At 39.4% G+C, this 16,159-nt stretch overlaps 1 protein-coding gene across 1 annotated transcript in view; it reads left to right on the top strand.

Moving 5' to 3' along the window:
• Nucleotides 1-16,159, top strand: part of LOC115620544 (nephrin) — a 100,972-nt gene that overhangs the window by 80,449 nt on the left and 4,364 nt on the right. Inside the window, exons 14-16 of the mRNA XM_030513827.1 lie at nucleotides 196-370; nucleotides 6,613-6,874; nucleotides 11,622-11,866. Coding sequence (XP_030369687.1) covers nucleotides 196-370; nucleotides 6,613-6,874; nucleotides 11,622-11,866 — 682 coding nt within the window. The remainder of the gene's footprint in view (nucleotides 1-195; nucleotides 371-6,612; nucleotides 6,875-11,621; nucleotides 11,867-16,159) is intronic.

Here is a 16,159-nt window from a genome sequence, read left to right as displayed (position 1 = left end):
TCGGCATGCATATGTGAGCATATGGCAAATGAATTATATATGTTTCTCTAGCAACTTCTGCTCCAGCTGCATGAGTTGGCTGCTGTTGCTGTTGTCTTCGAGTTAAAGTTGTACAAGTATATATATGTATATAGATTTATATATGTACAGTCGAGTCTATACAAAATAAAAACGCCCCTTGCTGCATACTTTCAGGCGACATCTGCACCCATCTTTCGCATGCAGGAGAACAGTCCACAATTTCGTTTGAATAATTTAGAGCCCGGACGTGAATATCAATTTTTAGTTTACGCCGTCAACGCAAAGGGACGCAGCGAGCCGCCGGTGGTGATTGAGCGTGTGCGCGTGGCTGCGCAACTGGGACCATATGGTGAGTACTATGTATTTAAGCTAAGAATATATACATACATAGGTGTATGGGAGACACATATGTATATATGTAGTACACATTCGCTTATATCAGCTGTCCGCATAATCACATAAAATTTAGAAAATATTTGCGTGTGCGCACAATGTGAAATTATTTGCGGGTCAGTATGTTTCTTCCCCTTCCCTGCGGCGCCCTCAGCCGAGGCTAATAAAAAACTGAATGATGACGCATAGATGAGGGGGGTAGAGAGTTTGAGGGACACGTAGACTCGCAAGCAGCCGGACGGTGTCTAATTCAATGCTTGACTGCATTTCGAAATCAACGTACAGCAAGTTTAAGCAAATCATCTTCAATCAAGCAGCAGTCGCCGCTGCACGCATGGCCAAAGACAACCTGCCATTCTTCGAATATGCCTCATGCCAACGCCTGCCTCCTAATACAACAACCACAACAACAACTACAAAAACTACAACAAACAGCAGCGACAGCAGGCCGCCCTTTTCTAATCCACTGACTGAGTTATGCAGTGAAGCGTAAAGCATTTCAACATTTTCCATCAATTCATTGCTGAGGCAAGCGCTGAGCTATATTCGTAGTCGTACTCGCACTCGTATTACGTATACGCCGCATAGGGCGTGCCACTACAGCCTCTTCATTTTGCTGCTTAACGACATAATGTGCAGGCGACTCGCTATACTATACATGTGTAGGCCCGCATGTGTGTGTCATTGGCAATGCTTTTCTTTATTTCATGCCCTGCCATTTTCCCGACAACAACAAAACCGAATGAGCGAACGGACACAAATACACAAAAGCAAAGCGAAAAAAATTAAATTGCTTCAATTTTCGTTTTGCTTAACGGCTGCCGTAGACACTTTGCTTTTATTGTTTGTTTCGTTCTTTTCTTCTTCTTCTTCTTCTTTTTTGCCCAAATTTTTTGCTCATATGTACGGCATTTCCGAGACGTGCCTCCCACACGGCGTATGCGTAACGCACCGTACCCAAAAGTAACGCAATTCATATAACTACAACAATGCTCTTGTCATTATTCTTATGCTGATTTTTATTTTTATCTGCACTTCCATTACCATTTTTATTTGTTGCGCCAACGCCTCCCATAACTCCACACTGGCCCTGAGTCTGTATGTGTCCTGTCCGTATGTGAACGCGTGTTGCCGAGTAGTCACAGTAAATCCTGTAAATCAATGCAACAACTAATAGGTATAAAACTATACGTAAAGTACAGCTAAGTACTCGTACTGTGTATCAATGGGTATAAAGATTAATAATGAGGCAAAGAGAACGATGTAAGTTCGTATTAATGGGGAAAAAGCCTTCAACGATGAAAGTAATTCAGATGCACTCATAAACTTACCCATGAATGTAAATAACGACAGGCATTTATATCAAGTTTACATTTATTTTACCCTGACTTCAGTAATAAAATATTAATTATTTTATATTTTCCCAAACGGCGCTTCAACAACTGCACAAGTACTATACATTTAAGCGATACGCCAAAGGCATCTGCACGATTATAAGTGTACTTATCTGCTTTCAGAAAATATATTTGTATTGAAATGTCAAATTTATGTGTTTATTTATAAAATCTTTATGGACTTTTACTTTATTCCCTGCCTGTATAGATTATATAAGTACATTCAATGTTGTTAGATTATATCTGCCTGTAAAATATAGAATTCAGTGAAGAAATTGTTAAAACAACACCAAACGATCTGGAACTTAAATATGTAAGATACAAAGAGACGGATTTTAATGATCTAGCTTGTTTTCAAGCTGAGGGAATGGTATAGAATAGAAAAGAAGCAAACAACAAGCGCAGAGAACGCTTCGGGAATTTTATTGTGATATTGCTATCCGGTCGTTCATTGGATGTACAAAGGTCAGCATATGCGATATCCATATGAATATCTGTGCATTCTATAGAATGACTCATCTTATCAAGCTGATCAAGTATTTTTATACTTTGTGGGGCTACCAAGCTACCTTCTGAGTAGAACAAGATAGATAAAGTTAAAAGATAAAGTAGAAAATTAATATAAAGGTTGTTTTTGCCTGAAGAAAATAACCTTCAAAACTGGAAATACCTCCAATCAAAAATAGGAGGAGCTACTAACATAAGCAAGATTCACTGTATTTAGCCTAATGGCCATTTCATTTCATTTGCATTTAAGCGTTGGGCTTAAGACTGGCTTAGCGAATTCACCATACTATATAGCATTCATATTGTCGATTCAGTGGCGCTAATTGTATTTTATTTTCACGCAGATGTCAGAAATGTTTGATTAAATAGCAAAAACCTCAATTATACGTCAATGCACGGCGTAGTTGTTGTTGTTGTTGTTGTTATTACTCAGCCTTATTTACATGAAAAAATTGCCCCTGAAATCGTCAGCATCTGCTACAGCTCCATCTAAGCGAATGCTACTCAGTTACTTATAAGCATTTAATGTGAGTCCTTGTTCTATGCGCTGTTCTCTGCCTGTATTTATATTTGTATCTGTGTTTGTGCCTCTCTCTATTAGAGTGTTTGTGCGTTAATGGGTGGCAGGCAAGTAGCAACGCATAAATTCGGCATGTTTTGACCTCGAGCGCTGAACAATGCCTGTGATTACAAAAGCGGACATAAACACAACCAAAGAAAAGATGGAGGCGGTCGGAAGAATGGGTAAAAAGTACGACAAAGAAGCCAGCGATGACAGTTGGGCAAACAATACGCTGAAACATCCTTAAGTAAATGCGCCCCCAAATCATGCAAGTGCGACCCTAATTTATGCCAAATTTTAAGAGCCCACGCTTTTCTTATTTGCATGCGAGTATCGCTACGAAAACACGCACAGACCGAGCCCCAATTCACGCCCACGTGCTGCTCATAGCTCATAAGATAAACACTGTGGCATAAGTGTGACCATGAAAGTAAATGGGGGGTGATATTAATGTACCCAAACTACCTAAAAAAATGTCCTTGATATTTGGATATTTCTTAAAGTAACAGAAGGATTTCTTCGCATTTTCTTAAATCTGCAACATTAATTATATTGGAAATGTACACATTTTCTTATTATACTGAACACTCAAAGAGCTAGAATTTTTTTTAATGAATAAATTATTTTATGATTGATTTTCAAAGCAATTAAATTCTTTGACTATTGCCAGCACTTCTAAAGAGTTGTAAGAACTGTAAATACTTGTATGCTCCCATCTGCGTCAGCTTTTATTCTTTTTGAAATGGCTTTTGGTTTTGGATTAGTTGCATTAAACTGTTGCATACCTGCAATTATTAATTAATTACTAATTAAAATGTAATTGAAATGTTTAATTTTGTATGCAAAAATAAATTGAGGAGTAAGTCTTCCAAAAAAAAAAAGAAGGTAGTTAAGAATGTATGAGAAACAAATATAATTGACACTAATCGATTGCTCATGACACGCCACGATAAAGAAAGAAAACCTCTACACCTCTTGCTGAAAACACACAAAAACGCAAGCGAACGCGACAGCTGGCAGAAAAGCCCATACGGTCTCATTAAATTATATATTTTATTGTTTAAAAAGCAGACAATTCAATATTTAAAGTAGAGCTCAAAATTGTTTGAACAAATACTCTCTTGACAGTAATATTCTCACCTGGTCAAGGACCTGCGATTTACAAAAATCCGCCCTGCATATAAATAATAATTTTAATAAAAACAATATTGGAAAAGAATGTAATGAGGCGTTCAGACCTGCGTAGAACACACCGACTAGTTAGTGGCCGGGGTCGACTTAAATAATCAATTTACGCAGAGCTCCTCAAGCGAATTTATTACATTTTTTGCTTTGAGCTAGCAAAACGAAATGAAAAACGCTTGCAGCATAGCCAGAACAGCAGCAATAAAAGCAGCAAAGACAAGAGCAACAACAACAGAAAAGGATAGGATAAGGCCACTTGAGTTAGGGGAAATAAATAAATATGCCATATAATAGCAAAAAAAAAAAAAGGTAAACCAAAGCTCAGCCTGGCAGCTGATTAAAATTATTTAAAATAAAAAAACACAAACAACTACAACATCACAAATACCGAAGCAACAGGGAGGCGAGGAAACATGAAAAGGAGAAGGCGTGGGCGAAGGCGAAGGCAAAGGGCAAACAGCAGAAGCAACAAGAACAATACAGAGAATGGCAGGCATCTAGCAACGGCGTCTGCAATAACAAAAATTAAATTGAGCCGCAGGTGTAGGCAATTTCCACTTAAACGCTCACTTCAAAAGCCAGAAGGCGGCTGGCCAGGTTAGGGCAGATCGTCAGTCATTGCGCCAACCAGTCTGCCAACGAGGGCTGCCAAGCCTGCATGTTGGCAATGTTTCAACATGGCCGCCGCTTTGGCTTTGAACCGACAACTCAACACACAAGCTCGCGCGCACAAATGGAGCGGAAACGGTCCGAGAAGTGGGACGCTGCAGGGGGCAGGAATGGTGATGATGCTGATGGCGATGGTGATGGTGATGGCGATAGAATAGGGGAAAGCACAGCAAGCAACCGTGAGGATATGGGCAGGTGCCAGGCATAAACGAATGTCTTACATAAATCTTGCCAAAGGATCATCTTGCAATCAGTTTTTCTTTGACTGCCATTGCTTTTGCTCATGTTTCTGTTGTTGTTGTTGTTGTTGCTATTATTATACTGTAATTTGTGCTTGTTCATCTTACTGAAAATCTAATAAATATAAACAATGGTGCTCACATGTTGCTGATAATTGCCAAAGCTTTGCATTGCTGAAGGTTCGTTTGCGCGGCACACCATAACGAATGCCATCAAATGTAATCTGCAGCAATAAGTGTGCAAATGAGTTAAGTTTGCGTAATACCCGATGTCTAGTTGAGGTGAATAGGGAGTTAAGGGGGTTAGTTGATGGCAGGGTAACCGACCGGCTGGCTGGCTGGCTACAGTGGAACGCGCTAATTGCGCAGCAAGCTTTTCCAATTTTTTCGATTTTTGTATGGCAAGTGGTCACTAATTAAAGTCAAGTTGAGGACTGAGACTTCAAGAGCTGCTGCTCACGTACATAGGAAAAATAACAACAAAAACAACAACAACACAAAGACAACAACTTCATAGACGACTGAGTAATTTCGCTAATTTCAATTTTCAACACAATTTGCCAGAGAAAGAGAGTGAGAGGCAGAAATAAACAAACAGGCAGACACACCCAAACTCACATAGAACCGAACAAACAAACAAACAAACAAGTGAAAGAACAACAAGAAAATGTAAAGAAAATACAATAAACAAATGCCAGGCAAAGGAGTGTAGAAAACAGTTAAGCAATCAGTTAAGCAAAAGGCAGAACGTGCGCGCATGCCAAAAAGAAAAGGCAGCAAAACAAAATAAAAACAAAAATAGGAGTACGAGTATACAGAAGCAGCGACAGGAGAAAATAAATAAATAGCAAAGGCAGACAACACTGAACAGCTGAAGAATGGGGAAATTAGAGATGAAGGAGGGCGGCAACAACGAAAACAAACAGAAATCAGCAGCCAGGCCGGCAACATCAAACTAATTTCGAGCAAATAACAAATCATTGTGGTCAGCCTCAAGTGTCTAGTCGTTGAGGCAGCGAAAGGCTCCACCTAAGCCAACGGCACTATCTACTGTCCACACACGATAAAATGAATATATTAACCAAAACACGTTTCAATATAAATATCAGCAGACGATTCCATTTTCAATTGTGTAATGAAATATTGAAAAATATATTTAAAAATAACATGTGTTCAATGCATAAACGAATAAACAAAACAATCAGAGTAAAGAATCTGAATTACAAATTAATATTGCACAGAGTTAAGAGCAAAAATGTAGTCTAGATATACCTAGATAAACCTGCCTGCTATACACAAGACCTGATGATCCTTTTTACCTCTCGGGTATATACTTGTATTATATAATTACCAACTGCAGATTGAAAATTTGGGACATCAATCTGCAATGAGTCCGATAATATTTGATTTACTTTTAAAAGTACAAGGACTGATATAGCCCGTAATTGAAAAGTCTACAATACAAATAGAATATTTGAAAAATTATCAGCAAAGGTGGTGGGGGTCTTATAGTATTTCTTCGAAATTGAAAATCGTTAATAAAGTAAATGTCTAGAATATCAATACTACATTTTCGTAGTACTTTATTGTCTTCTATAAGTGACTAATCACTTTATCCTTTTTTCTCTTATTTTATCTGCAGATGAATCGATTCTGTCGGAGGATCCAACGCCAGCGGAAACAACGCATCATGTGGGCGGCAGCAGCGGAAGCGGCACCAGCGGAGCTGGGACCGGCGCCAGCACCGGCAGTGGACCCGAGAAGCAATCGACGCTACTAATACTCGCCGCTGTGGTGGCGATAGGTGCCGTCATTGTGACGTCAATTATCGTAGCTGGCATTGTGGTAGTCTGCAGGCATCGGCCGCGACCACCTGAGCCGCAGGAAGTCCGCAAGAGCATGCGGTAAGTGAAATAGAATATTAGATACTTGTGTGTGTAAGGCCGGCCTTACTCCCATTGTTTGGGGTTAAGGCAAAACGAATATAATATAAATAAAAACTAATAACGATATTGTATAGTATGCCAAGGTTTGTGTATATACATATGTATATGTACGTGGGAATGTGTGTGTGTGAGAGCGTGCTTGTGTATGTGCAAAAATAATTACAGCATTATTTATGTGTGGCACGTGAGCGCCACATTCGCATGCCACACTGCTGCCAGGATGGCGATGCTAGCCCAGAAACTGGCAACAGGAAGCGCGTGCTCAGAGGCAGAGGGTGGGCCGCTCATTGCTTATGCTTATTACATAAAGCAATGTAATTAAATACGCTGTGCAAGATAAATGACTGATTAATAAATTGCATCATAAACGCAAGGTCAGGCATAATGAATACGCCCATTCTCTCAGGCAGAATTGGCCTTTTTTCTTTCGCTACTCTCTCTCTCTCTCTCTCTCTCTCTCTCTCTCTCTCTCTGTTGGACTTCCCCATCCACTTTAAAGTCTCTTCAAATCAATGCTAGCTCATCAAGCCATCAACCTGATTGCCACACAACTGAACCTGCAGCCAATTGATTGGGTAAAGCGCCCTTTCCCAACCCTAATCTCACCCACGCCTCGACCCCGCAGCTCATCAAAGTTAAACGAAGAGCACGCACTTGCCCACTAAATTATGCTTAGACTGTAATTAAATTAATTAAACCCACCTGCAATAGAACCCAAGCTCCTTACCCCATCGCCGTTGAAAGGACGAAACGTGAGAGTGCTTAGGTAAAAATCAAAATGAACGACACACCGATGCTAACGGAAGCTGAAGTTGGTGTCGCTCGTCCACGAGGGTTAGAAAAATTGAGCGCCATTTAAGATAAGAAATCAGCATGAGCCCGTCCTTGGGGTGGAGCAGCTATGTATGGGTAAAGCAGCGTTCCTCTATGAAGTTCCCTGTGAGCCTGCACATAATTAAGCAGCTGTTTATGCCTGTGTGCGGGTCTGCACCTATATATATACTCGGATATGTACAATACAAGGTTAGCAGCTGACCAGAGCACAGTGGGCTTGTTTCAAGCAATAAGAAGAAGGTATTATTAAACATTGGAAATTATTTTTATACTCTGTACCTACAAAGTAAAATGGGTATATGAGGTTTGTGCAAAGTATGAACAACAGGCAGGTGGAGGCATCGCCGACCCCATAAGGGTCCTATATGTATTCTTTATCAGAATGATGAGGCGAACTGATAATGCTATATTCGTCTGTTTGTCGGTCTGGATGAAAGCCTGGATTTCGGAAACGATTGGGCGCACTTTGACCAAACATTGTGTGTAGACTCTCTTAATCCCTAGGCTATACAAGTTTATTTTAATTTTCGATTTCAACGGACGGGGTTGAATAACAGAATTTTGTCAATACTGTCCACATTTCCAAAATCTACACATTTTGCACATTCTCATTCTCGAATTTCATTTCAAAGTTATTCTAAATCCATTGATTTTAAAAAAAGTGTTTAGCGAAATAATTTTATTCCAGTACTACGCCCACAAAATGCAGCATCATCTTCTTATTTTTGCTTTGAGTATAGGGTATTTTATTGTCGGGTTTTCTTAACGGTTTAATTTTCAATAATTTCCTTTTAATAGAGAACAACTCGCTCATTATCTCTAATTCTTTTCCTGAACAACAATTCATTTAAACACTCGAATATACTACTAATTCATTTTATTTAAAATTAAGCACTTATGTTATTTAATTTTTAGGCACATGTCGGAGCCAAATAGGATAACGTGTTTCGTATCCACCCAACAATCTAGTATACCCTTTTATGCTTGGCGTAGAGGGTATACAAATTAATTGTGCTTTTGTAATCTTGGGTCACTCTACCTTGCTCTGCCTCTATCCCTGTTTTAGTCTCTACATCGCCTGTTTCTGACTCTGAAACTTCTATAGGGGCCCGCAAAGCACTTAATGTTCGTGCCGTTTCTCTTCCTGTCCTTCTCAGATCCTTATCGTCGTTCGCTTTGGATGTGCCTATTTAGACAGCTTTCCTTGTAGTTTGTCGCCACTCTTCACACCTATCTTCTTACCTGATTGTTTTTATTGATGTTGCAGCTTATCTTGATTATCTGCTGAGCATCTTGCTGCCTCGCTCGCTTTTCATTACACTCCTCCTGCATCCTCCCACCATGGCTCTAATGAGGCAATTTCTGGCATCGGCCTAGTACCGCTAGTACTAGTACTATTCATAAATTTGCCTATTTTTCGTGCAGGCATTGCGGGCCCCTTATTGCTTAATAATTAATTTATGCGCACACTTCAAAGCAAAAGGCACCAAATATTAATTATAAATGGCAGAAAAGTTTCACAAATAAAACAGCCAAACGAAAATAGCAGCTTCGACGTCGACGCCGATGCCAGCACTTCAAAGGCAAATATTATGCGGGTCATTAAATGGTCAATGGAAAATGAATACGTGCAACTGAAAACTAGAAAAGGCTGTGGAGCTGTCCAAATTTTGTCTGTTCCGGTGCCGTTCTTCGGTTGTCCGTTTGTAGTCATTTCTTCTGGCTGCTGACAAAACGTGAAAATTTAGATTTATATTGGCAAGGGGCTCATTTTTCGTGGTGACATGCGGCTCTCGAGCGTGCTCATAAATAAAATTTCACCAGCTGCTGGCAGGTGTGTTTGCCATATCAGTCCTGTCCGTCTGTCTGTCCGCTCATCCATCCGTTCGTGCGTGTGTGTTGCTGTGCCTATGCATAAATTTTAATGATTTGCCGCTGCGGTAATGTGTTTCATAGAAGTATTAGTGCAAATATTTAAACATGTAGGAGAACATATGCGCCGGCATACAATTATATCTATGGTGTACTATCGAGGAGTGTGAGTGAGGAGTGTGTGTTTGTATTAAGTTTGGCGCCATCTCATTGACTAAAATGTCGCACGGGCTGTGGGAGTGCGTGCTTCAATTAGCAGTCTAGCTGTCATTTATTTAATTAACAACACGCCAGCGAGCAACTGATTAAAATTGTAATGGCAAAACATCTGCTGGTACTCGTATGTTACAAAATTGTCAGCCGCCAAATCAAAGCACGTTGCACATCAAAGTGGCGCAAACCAACGTGAAATTCAGCAATTCAGTAATTCCGTAATTTGTCAAATGTTTGTCGGGCTTCTGTTTTGTGGCACGTGCAGTTGACTGGTTACGCTCAGTTCATACGAACTTAATTATTTCAACAGAATCGCAATCAAAGAGAGTCCCATTCCTTAGCGGTGCTGGAAATTGAAAAAATGTTGGCAGCTTTTGGACAATATAGAAAATGTCAATCATAAGACTCTGCAATAAATAAAGGAAATCTTTTAGTGGAAAGCAAGAATTTATACTGAATATATATACTGTATGGATGTAATATTTTAGCGGGTGTAAGTTTGTGAAAACTATTATACAGCACAGTACTTACTTGTCCCCCAATGCGGCTTTTGGATGCATTCATGCAGTCCTCTACTATTGTGTATTCGATCCACGCAGAAATGCTTAGTTTTAAGACAGACGAAGTTAACTTTAGTTACAGTTTAAAATGAACAATAACAGGAACACCTTTTCTTTTTTGTTATATTTACTTAAAATAAATTCAAAAGATTTTTTTCGTCAGAAGAAAAACAGTCAGAGTTATTCAAATACCTTACTAAAATAAAATGTCCAAGTAAAGTGTTTTGATTTTTTTTTTATCGAATCTAAGACTACCATTTAGACACAATGACTAACAATTTATGCTCCCTAAGAACACACTGAGTTCCGATAAGTGACGCGATTCCTCCTCAATACCATAAACAACACTCATACGCAGCGTATGCCCCGCATTGATTCATGTCAAGTTTAGAGCAACATTCACCTTCGCATGGCCACCAAGCAGCTATTTAATTCAATTTTTTGTTTGAGTTTTTTAACCTTCCCTCCCACGCGTTGTCAACGATTTGGCTTAAAAAGTTGCAGTTGCTCCCCATTGGCATCTGCATTTTGTACGTGGTAGTTTTGTTAGTTGTTGATGTTGGTGGCATTGTGTTGTTGTATTTTGTGAAGCCAACTGTGCCCAAAATGAAATTTGACTTGTGCCAGCCGCTGAGGTGTGCCACAAGCCGTCGCCACTTGCCACTCGCTTGCTTGCTGGCTTTTCTAACAAATTTGCTTGCAAACGGGGAAAAAAGTTAAAAGTACGCAGCGCTAGGGGAACTATTAGCAAGTTGGTGTGCGAAAACTTTAAATAGATTTACGAGACTTTTTCTAAAAACATTTTGTACACTGACAAAATTACGAGCCACTTGTTGCCCAACAAAAAATAATAATCAACAGATCAATTGAATTGTAAACACAACAATTACATTAAAATGTACGGAAAATGTTGTAGAACTTCCAATTTTCGCTTTGTAGATAGTAAGAAATATACTAAAGAACACTTACAGATAGTAGAAGTTTGAAAATGGGGTCCCTCGGGAGCAGAAACGTAATATATATAGTATAGATATATATAGCTATTTAGTTTAGTATAGTATATATATTTACAGTCATTTGGATGCTGGATTTAAATGCTTATTGAACGATTTTAATACTCTTATTTGTAATATCAAACATACTACTTACTTGTATATACTATAATTCTATTATAGTTCTGAGTGTAATCCTAACTTATAACTCTCTCATGCTCTCTTTCTTTGAAGGCCCGCGCGCAACGATGTGCCCTCCATGTACATTGAGGAGGAGGAACTGAATGAACTGGAGGAGGGCGGTGGGCGGGCAGCTGAGATACGAGCCCGTGTTACGCCGGCCACCTCGCACCTTTGCGGTGGGGGAACAGGTGGCGTTGGATCCAGCGGTGGTGCCATCTTGGGTGTGGGCGCCGGCGTGGGACCGCATCATTATATCTCGGAGAGTTTCATACAGTATGCGCAGCCCAGTCTAAACGGTACTATTCCAAAATCCATATACAAAAAGCTGTAGTACACAAAGTTTTGTAACTAGCTAACTACTCATATATTTATATTTATATTTACATCGTTATTGCAAGCTGTAATTTGTAGTTCTGTTTTAAGTACGATCCTGATTTCTTTAAATTGCAACTTTGTAGCCATAACTATTCAGTTGATTTGCCTAATTGAATTGGTTTGCTGTAAATACATAAATTTACTTACTTTAGTCATGTGATGCATTCATGCACATAAATTGCCTGTAAATACACACGTACACATACACACACACATACACACACACAGACAGACACAGACAGACACACAGCAAATGCAAATATACACACACTATCTTCTCTCTGGAGCTGCTGTTTGTGTAGCGTTATGTTATGTAGATTAGTTTAATTTCTGTCATTTATGTAGAGAGTGCATGTTGTTTGAAAAGGAAATGAAATCAAATGAAATGAATTGAAGCGGATCAAATCGAAACGAAACGAAACGAACCGAAATGAAATGAATAAAATGTCAACGCATTTTAATGTGCAAATGCGTTTTTGTTGCCCTGACTACCAGTGGCTGACTTTTATTATTTACGATCATTTATTTCTATGATTTTGCAAAATTAATTTTAATAGTTTGCATGCGAATTATTTTTAGCAACGGCGAGTATGTGTGTCTCTGTACGTGTGTGTGCCAAGTGGGCGGCTGTGTGTTTGTGTGTGTGTGTGTCGACGAGGAGGCTGGCAGACCGACAGAGACACGATTTTGTTGCATTTTCGCGCATAAACAAACACTCGCACGTTTACATGGCCGGGCAGGCGGGTGTGTCTGTGTGTGTGTGTGACTCTTGTTATTATTGTTGCAACTATTTGGCGCATTGCGTCGAATGTCCATGCAGTGGTTTTTCATTAAACGCTGAAAACGTGCACTGCTCGTATGACTTTGGTGAGACATGTAGAATTGTCCGACAGCCCTTCCGCTACGATTCATTCGAACCAATATAGTATTAGGTTCCAGAGGAACTCCGGTTACATAAATAAAAGCAACAATTTTACATAGTTCAAACAAGATAAATTTGCTAGCAATTTTAAGGGCTTACAATATTTATTAGTGAATAATAAAGTAAATAATTATTCAATAATATTAGACTGCATTTAAATAACATAATACATAAAAATTATATAAAATATACCAATAGACCTTTGAACAGTTGCTAGGTTATGAAAAAGTTCGGTAGACCGAATGGAAACCACAGTTTTAGTTTTGATATTTCATTTTTCACACAATTACCACTCCATATTCGGACACAAACACACATGCACTTGACATACATAATAAACCAAAAGTGCCCGCAATGGACCGGCCACTTGAGTTTCCGTTAATGATGAGGTTAAACGCGTTCGCATTTAGCAATAAATTGGTTGCACATTTAACCATCAACAGCAACAACCATACACATACACTCACATATCACACACACACACATATATGTAGATGTACATGCTCATGCACACAAATCTGTATTTAAGTAACGAACTAATTGGCCAGTGGGCATTTTGTTTCGATTATATGCAAGTGTAGTGCTCTACTCGTATAAGTTTCTAATTAGCACAGCAAAATGTTAGAGTGCGTGAGTAGTTTTGATATTTTTCTAATTACATAACATTCGTATACATATATGCAATAAATAGTCTATAAATTGCGCATTTAAATGAATCCAGCTATCACTTCCTGTATCAAGCATACTCAGTGTGTGGCCGTAGCTCACTTTAGTACCAATATTTACTGCCAAGTATCATCATAGGCAACACGTTCTATTGAAGTACTATACATACCTAATATGTACTAGCAAGTATGCTTCCTTGTACTCGTATTAGTGAGCACTCTTAGCCCCTTTCCTCTCTCTCTCTCTCTCTTTATCTTAATCCTCCCTGTCACCTACTCTCTGTACTTCTCTCTCCGTGTATTTTTCTGCCTGGCGTGCTCTTGCTCTCTCTAGCTTGGTCTGTTAAACAATTAGCGTCGCCCCCGTTCCCTCTGTAGGTACATAGATCAACTGTACAACCAAATAACATAAAACTGTTGCTAAAATCCAATTCTTAATCCAACTTGAAGTTGTAAATACCTACCTCAGTATCTTCTAACATCCACTCCACCCCTTAAAACAAAAAGTAAATCAATGTAGTGCGCACACAGATTCCGGGCTTTAGATTCTTTCGGTACTAACAACATGTTGTTGTCTTGTTGTTGTTGTTCCTGCTCCTGCAACTGCAACTGCTCCCGCTCTACAATCTAGGCGAAGTGCTGCTACCTTTGCTTGTTACCCAATCGAACGGACATCGCTCCACAGCTACTGCGTTTGCGTCTGCGTCTTGCTCTACCTCTACCTCTACTGCTGCTACTGCCACTGCCACTGCCAGTGCTACTGCTGCCACTACGTCGAACACAGTCGAGGCGCTCCCGCAGCCAACAACAGCAGGAGCAACAACAAGTACGACTGGCTGTGTGAAGCTATGTGCAAATGCTGCTGCTGCTTGGCCGCCCAAATGTATGCAAAGTAAATTTTATATTGCAAAATCTGTGCGTCAGGCAGAAAGACAACAGCAGCAACTACAACTACAACTTCAGTTAAGGCAGTCAGTTCACTCAGTCTCCACGTCACAGACTCTGAACAGCCAGTGCAGTCATGTTTAAATTGACCATAATACGTTGGCGACGCATTTGGCATCCCCCTCCGGGTCCAGTTCCTGCTGCCACTCCCAACACCCCTCACCAAATCATATACACACCTTCTGTCAATTACAACATTCTACATGTGAAACCCCAATATCAGGAATAGTTTTAATATCAAAAAACATGAACAAACACGTTCGCACACACACACACAAATTTGCTTCGTTTCACATTTTAATTCGTCTCAGATGGGTTGCGCCCACATTATAGTTGACATGGTTGTAGTTGTTGCTTAACTCGTTACGTCCACATCTCATATAGTCCTCAACACTCACATACGTCCATTATTATTTCGTTTCTTCAGTTTCTGTCATTTTACCATTCTATTATACCTTTTGCTTTGTTGCTGCTTTTGTGTAAATGGCACACACACACACACACTGTAGCACACATACATATGTACTCGTACGATACAAGTATTTGTATGCAGAAAAAGCCACAAATTTCTTTTGATTTAGGGCATTTGGTAATTGTTGATGGGATTTTTGGTTGGCAAAAGCTTGACCGTAATTGTTGCAGCAGCATTGCGGCCTTTTGAGGCAAACCCAAGGACTTGGATACTGCTGCAGTATGTACGAGTATGTGTGCATTACAGACGAGGTGTAATCATAAAGTTTTTAAGAAAAACTTGCCTTTACATCTAACATATTGAATCTAAGTATTTCGAAATTTAAATAATCTAAAGAACAATACACTAAGGGAGAAACTGCTTTTCATTTAACATTTTTTGTTAACTTCATTGCCTACTCTTAAACATTCTTTTCTAAAAGTGTTATTTCTTATCCAACGCGATTATGCATTAGCTTTCTCAATCGATAGAACTGTTGCCAGAAAACGACTTAATCAGCACTAAGAAAGCCATACGGAAATGTTTGAATGTATTCGAAAAGAGGAGCTTTCTTATTGGCCAGAAGCTTGAGCTAGCACTATCGAATATTGACTTTGTAGAGGGGCTTGCAGAGGGAGCTATAACGGTTGCTGTAATTAAGTATTCCATTGAGTAACTGGCTTATTTATATTGAAATGCTAATTGTTTTGAAACAGGAAATTCTCAGGACTCTTCGATCAACATTCGCTTTGTTGTAGTTGTGTCTTAAGACTCGTACATTTGTGCCACATGTTCCCAGTCAAAGCAACAAAATTGCTGTTGAATCACATGCTTCAATGCCACTTGCTGTTGCTATTACTATGCCTATATATGTATCTGCGTACTATTGTTGTTGCTCAAGGAAAATTTATAGTAAACACCCAACACACACACGCAAATACAGAAACGCTTGAGCGCCTCTTCAAAATTGTTAGAACTTGAGATCGAAAATTAAAATACTTTACTTTCCTCTGCTGTGTTTCGTCTGTTTACCAACCTTGTGTTTAGCTTGCACTTCGGCCAGCAAATACTTTTTGGGCCAAACTATAACCTGACTGTGGCTTAATTGTGCAAAGAGTCTGCCCAAATATTTGCCAAATAATCGAAACAGGCTTCAAGTGTCGAAATTGCCGGAAAATTTAAGAAAATCTAATTGAACTTTATTAGCTCTTTAGAGCTCAGATCTCGGTAC

Source organism: Scaptodrosophila lebanonensis, unplaced genomic scaffold (genome assembly GCF_003285725.1).
Source record: "Scaptodrosophila lebanonensis strain 11010-0011.00,11010-0021.00 unplaced genomic scaffold, SlebRS2 tig00000024-arrow-pilon, whole genome shotgun sequence".
Classification (NCBI taxonomy): Eukaryota; Metazoa; Arthropoda; class Insecta; order Diptera; family Drosophilidae; genus Scaptodrosophila; species Scaptodrosophila lebanonensis.
The sequence above is the reverse complement of the archived record's forward strand: the minus strand, read 5'-3'. Positions and strand labels throughout refer to the sequence as shown.